The sequence below is a fragment of the Chrysochloris asiatica genome, unplaced genomic scaffold, assembly GCF_000296735.1.
Source record: "Chrysochloris asiatica unplaced genomic scaffold, ChrAsi1.0 scaffold00045, whole genome shotgun sequence".
Taxonomy (NCBI): domain Eukaryota; kingdom Metazoa; phylum Chordata; class Mammalia; order Afrosoricida; family Chrysochloridae; genus Chrysochloris; species Chrysochloris asiatica.
Genome location: NW_006408563.1, coordinates 9,201,793 through 9,208,037, shown reverse-complemented (window position 1 = coordinate 9,208,037; position 6,245 = coordinate 9,201,793). Strand labels below are relative to the sequence as shown.

The following is a 6,245-nucleotide window of genomic DNA, read 5'->3' as shown; positions in this document are numbered from 1 at the left end:
GGGAGTAGAAAGCCTCATCTTTCTCCCGCGTTGCGGCTGGTAGTTTCGAACCGCTGACCTTAAGGTTCGCAGCCCGATTCGTAACCACTACGCTACCAGACATTTATTGCTGTTATTTTATTTGTTCATGACAATTAAAATAGTACTAGTTACTGTCAATGCAATCATAAACATAAATGCAAATGCAGGTACTGGAATCTTGTGAAAGTCCTCCTTTACAAGTTGATTACACACATTAGACAATTTTTATTAATTTGTTTAAACAATCATCAAATTGAGAACGCAATTTTAAATTCCTATAGAAATTTAAAAACCCTCAGAAAATGCAGCCCTGAACTCCACTGAACCAGAATGCAACCTGGAGAATCAGACTTTCAAAGAGCAGTCATTGAAAATTTATGGAAACAAAAGTAATGAAAGGTAAGGTAATAAGATACAAAATATATTCACAATTGTCTTTTTAAAGTTGAAATATCCTTAAGATACAGGCTTATGTACACCCATACACCCAATTTCTATGTATCTGGGTCCTTTTTTTTTTTTTAAAGATTTTGTTGTTGTTGTTGTTATGTGCCGTCGAGTATTTTAAAGATAGACCCACCAAAAAAAAACGAAGGGTGGCATCATAGCATTTATTCAACTTTCTTTTAACATCTATGTGAGGTCCAGTAAAAACCGCAAACCAAAGCCAAAACTCAATGCCACTGAGTTGATTCCAACTCATAGTGACTCTGTATAGAGTTTCTGAGATGATAAATCTTTATGGAAGCAGACAGCCTCAGCTTTCCCCCTCAGAATAGCTGATGGGTTTGAACCACCAACCTTGTGGTTAGCAGCCCATCATCTAACCCCAGCACCACCAGAGCAAAGGATAAGACAAACAGAATTATATTAGAAATACTACATTTCTTAATAAGAATCCTATAGAAGCAATGCTATGATTTTGTTACTAGGAAAATATAAAATCAAGCACTTACTCTCTATCTTACCTTGAACTTCATCTCTACAAAGTAGTCTGTAATGATCTTAGCATTTTTCTGAGATTGCTTCATACGACTCAAGTTAGATGGTTTTATAAATATGACATAGAGTTTCATTTCTTGGGTTCGAGCTACTTGAATAAACTATGCAGAAAAATTAAATGCACATTTGAAAACAAGCTCAAATTTCCTAGAGTTAATATAAAGTCCTCAAATTTTCTATTATCAAAAACTAGCAATTATTTTTAGTTAGAGTATACTCTCATCTGCCCACAAGTCTTAAAAAGCAAAACTTTTAATAATGAAGAGGTACTGCTCTAGAATGAAAACTAAGTTCAAATTTTGGCTCTTCCACTTTCTAGCTATGGCATTCATACAGAAATCTGAAAATAGGACTCCACAATGATGTCATGGGACAAAGACATTATTTTCAAGGTGGATCAGCTCTGTTTCACATCTACTGCCCTTTCCTCTTTCATTACCTCACATTGTTTATTCCTGCCATCTTCACATTGACCGTGACCACCTGTGACCCAAGTAAGAGCACATCTCTCTTCCCTTGATTCTCTGTTGGTTACCTGAAGGCTAAGTCAATTGTCACGTTAATGAAAGTACAAATAAATACAATGATCATAAAAATTTGGCTTATACATTGTATGTCCCTTATCTTACTTAACTTGCTCTATTCTGCTCTAGTCCACATATGGTCTCAGGAGGTAGCTACAGATATAACTGAAAACTTTACCTTCTTGTATAAAACAATGCCTTATTATTCCTCCACAAGAAGTTACCTTGAAGCTTTTGTGATCAACATCAAGGAAAGAAAGATTCTAACTTTTCTTTGTACCCACTCACTCATCTCTAGTTTTATGGGTTTTTTTTTTTATTTTTAAGTTTTTATTGTGAATTGAATAATAGTTTACATGGGAGAATATCAGCTTTACATTCATCCTATTGTATTTCATTTCATTGAAATGATTACAATCCCCTCCATGCATCATCAATCAACCAAAGGGTATATCCCGCAAGCCTGCTCCCCAGCCGTCAGCACACAGTCCCTCTCCCTCCCTGAGTCCAGAGTCCCCAGCCACTCCATCTCTCCATATCATCGTCTCTGCTTCCATCGCTGGCATCGCTGCTTCTCTGGACCTAGTTTTATGTTTGAGAAGCAAGATTTCTTTTCCTAACTGAAGGCAAGACAATGATAATTGACTTATCCTTCAGGTAAGATCATGACCCCTAGATGTGGGGAGGGATCTTATCCTAAAAGGTTAACGAAAGTTTCAACTATATTTTACAGCATGTGCAGAAAATGGATGCCACGCATTCATTACTTTAAGGAGATGAGAAATCCTCCACACCAAACCCACCTGAGGCTCTAAGTACATAACACATACCTATCTTTCATGAAGAACTGCTTGAACAGCATCCACACTAGTGCCATAGTGGTAGCCTTTGTACTCACCGTACTCCAGCATCCTGAGACAAAGAGGAGATAACTCTGTAAGTAAAATATTAGTAATGTGGCACTGTAGGCTAAGCACTGGCCTGCTAACCTCAAGATCAGTGGCTTAAACCTACCACATGTTTCTTGAAAACCATATTCAGTGTTGCTATGAGTCAGAACTGACTCAATGGCTCTTAACGACAACAACAAAACAAGGTAGACTCCAACAGATGATAATGTATATGCTTGGAAATTGCTAACACAAAAAGAATTAATGGATATTCATAAGGATCCAAAAAAATGTGGATAGCTAGGACTTCACTTGGGAGCGTGATGGTTCTGTAGATTAACACTGGACTGTGAACCACCAGTAGCAATTTGAGCTTACCACCCACTCCCCAGAAGACAGATAAGGTTTTCCCTTCCTGCAAAGATTACAGGCTTGGAAACCCTTTACAGGGTTGTTATGAGTCAGAATCCACTGGGGAGCACTGAACACCACTTAACACCAGCAATGGCACTTCCTCAAATGATCTAGTTTGTATCACACTTCTGCTCACTCTTCAAATCCAATGAGTTGTTGTATTTAAACATCAACATACATTTCCTTACTTACCTTTGCAGAAACCAAAGGAATTATCTCAAGACCTTTAGAAAATTGATTTAAAAAAAAAATAGGTTATCTATTTTGAATGTAAGCAATCAGACCCATGAATTTGATTCTGAACTTTGCCTTTACCTGTGGCTATACATGAGGCTTTCGAATGTTTCCTTTGACACATAATGATACTCACGTCCATTCATTTCATAATTCTTTTTGGAGTGAGTAGTATCTACCATAAAAAAAAAAAAGTAATGAAAGATTTAACGTTCTTCAAAATGTTTTAATTTACTGCCAATGAATTGTCCAATAAAAATAAAATAAGTAAATACATAAACAAATAGATAAATGCTAGAACCAAATTGAGGAAGATTAAAATGATGATACGAAAATAGCATCCATACCAAAATCTGTTACTCTAAAACATTTATTGAGTGCTTAACAGTGTGGAAGACACTGCACAAAGTATCAAGCCAGAATAGCAAGGCTGAAACATTGTTGTTGTTAAGATCCATTGAGTAAGTTCCAAGTCACAGAGATCCTCTATAGGGTTTCCAAAGAGTGGCAAGTGGGTTTGAACCACCAACCTTGCAGTTAGCAATCCAATGTTTTTCCTAACACCAGGCACTAGAACAGGGGTGGGGAACATCTGGCTACATTGTTGTTGTTAAGTGCCGTCGAGTCTAACCCGATTCATAGCGACCCAGTTTAGGGTTTCCAAGGAGTGGCTGGTGAGTTAGAACTGCCAACCTTGTGGTCCAGTGTTTTAACCCACAGTGCCACACGAGGACTCCTGTGGGCTGCATAAGGCCCACGAAATCATTTGCCCTGTTAAGATAACCACAGTTCCAGCCATCACATTATAGCAGGCTATTTTTTTTTTTTTAATTATCTCTTTTTTGCTGTTGTTGCAATCCCCTCCATGCATCATCAACCGACCAAAGGGTATACCCTGCAAGCCTAAGCTTTGTGGAAGCTGCTAAAAAAAAAAAGTATAGGAAATCTAATGAGGTAGTGTGAAGCAGCTGGAGTCCTGGGGTGGCGCTGTGGGATACAGCACTGGACCACTGATAGGTTGGCAGTTCAACTCACCAGCACTTCTTGAAAACCCTATACAGCATCACTATGAAAGGAATGACTCGACGGCACTTAACAACAACAACAAATGGAAGCAGCTCACCAGGTCTTAACTTCCAAGAAGCAGCTGGTGGGTTAAAATTGCCCAACAAAATTTTGGTTAGCAACCAAGAGCTTACCATTGCACCATCAAAGTTCCTTGTTTTTAAATTATATGTATATACATTTTTTAAATTAAAAAGACACTATTGTTGTTAAGTTGTTATGCCCAGAATTCGGGGTCCCCAAAGACCACCCAGGAGCCGTGTACCAATGCAAATACATAAGGGAAGTTTATTCAAGCGCGAGCCAGGTCTCTAACCTTATCCGACGCATCGGAATAGGGAAAGAGCCCTGAATTCATTGTCTGCAGGGTTTTTATAGAGTTTTCAAACAGCTCAGGTTTCTCAGCTTTACAATCTTTGGATTGGTTAACAATTGGCAAACTATGAGATGTTACAGTTCAATTGGTCAGGACTGGTGTTCTTTGTTCTTAGGCTAGGGTAAAGGAAAACATCTGGTCTCTGGCCTTGAGCTGCCTGGCTATTTATACATATATCATTTTCTTGGAGCTAGAGGACGTGTTCAGGCTAATGTACAGAATGGAGATTGACCTTGTCTCTGGAGGGAACTAAAAACTGAGGCCTTGTCTATTTAAAATGCTTTCCTGAGCCTGACTAGAGTTTAGTCAAGCAGTCTCTAGGTAGGTAAAATCAGTTTGGTCCTTACAAAGTGATATTTGTTAAGTGCTGTTGAGTCAATTCCAACTCATAGCAACACCGTACAAAACAGAACAAAGCACTCTCCGGTCCTGTACCATCCTAACAATTGTTTTTATCTTTAAAGCCTTTGTTGCTACCACCATGTCAGTCCATCTCATTGGGGGTCTTTTTCTTATTTATTGGCCCTCCATTTTACCAAGCATGATGTCCTTCTCTATGGACAGACCCCTACCAACAAATCTCCAAAGCACAAGAGACAAAGTGTCGCCATCTCTTCGTCTCTTGTCCTTCGAAAGAGCATTCTGGCTGTACTTCATCCAACACAGATTTGTTTGTTTTCTGTGGTACTTTCAATATTCTTCACCAACACCATAATTCAAATGCATTAATTTTTCTGCAATCTTCCTTATTCATCGCCCAACTTTTATATGCATATGAAATGATGTAAAATACCATAACTTGGGTCAGGCATACCTTAATTCTCAAACTGACGTCTTTGCTCTTTGACACTTTAAAGAGGTCTTCTGCAGCAGGTTTACTCAATGCAATATACTGTTTGATTTTTTTACTGCTGCTTCCATGAATGTTAATTGTAGATTTATACAAAATGAAGTCTTTAACAACTTCAGTCTTTTCTCTGTTTATTGTGTTGTTATTTACTGGTTCAGCTGTGAGGATTTTTGTCTTTACATTAAGGTGCAATCATACTGAAAATTGTATTCTTTTAAGTCCTCTTCCATCAAGCAAGATTGTGACATTTGCATATCACAGGTTGTTAATGAGTCCTCCTCCTATTTTAATACCACATTCTTCTTCATATAATCCAGCTTCTCAGATTATTTGCTCAGCATACAGACTGAATAAATATGGTGAAAGAATGCAACCCTGGCAAACACCTTTCCTGATTTTAAACCAGTCAGTATCCACTTGTTCTGTTCTAATGACTGTCTCATGGTCTGTGTACAGGTTCTTCATGAGCACAAGTAAGTATTCTGGAATATCTCTTCTTCGCAATGTTGTCCATAGCTTGTTAGGATCCACACAATTGGAAACTTTTGCATAATGAATAAAACACAAATAAACATCATTCTGGTCATCTCTGCTTCCAACCAAGATCCAACTGATGTCAGTGATGACATCACTAGTTCCAGGTCCTCTTCTGAATTTGGCTTAAATTTCTGGCAGCTTCCTGTCAATATACTTACTGCTGTGATAATTTTTCACTTGCATGTGGTATTAATGATACAGTTTGATATTTCCACATTATGTTTGGTTACCTTCCTTTGGAATGAACACAAATATGAACACCTTCCAATCAGTTGGCCAAGTATTTGTCTTTAAAATGTCATGGTGTCGATAAATTCAAGGTTAGTATACAG

The 6,245-nt window shown here is 38.0% G+C and overlaps 1 protein-coding gene across 1 annotated transcript in view; it reads right to left on the bottom strand.

Annotated features, from left to right (window-relative positions):
- MPP4 (membrane protein, palmitoylated 4 (MAGUK p55 subfamily member 4)) overlaps positions 1 to 6,245 on the bottom strand; it is a 40,416-nt gene that overhangs the window by 767 nt on the left and 33,404 nt on the right. The window contains 3 exon segments of the mRNA XM_006878381.1: positions 990 to 1,124; positions 2,351 to 2,459; positions 3,167 to 3,260. Of these exon segments, the coding sequence (XP_006878443.1) occupies positions 990 to 1,124; positions 2,351 to 2,459; positions 3,167 to 3,260 (338 nt within the window).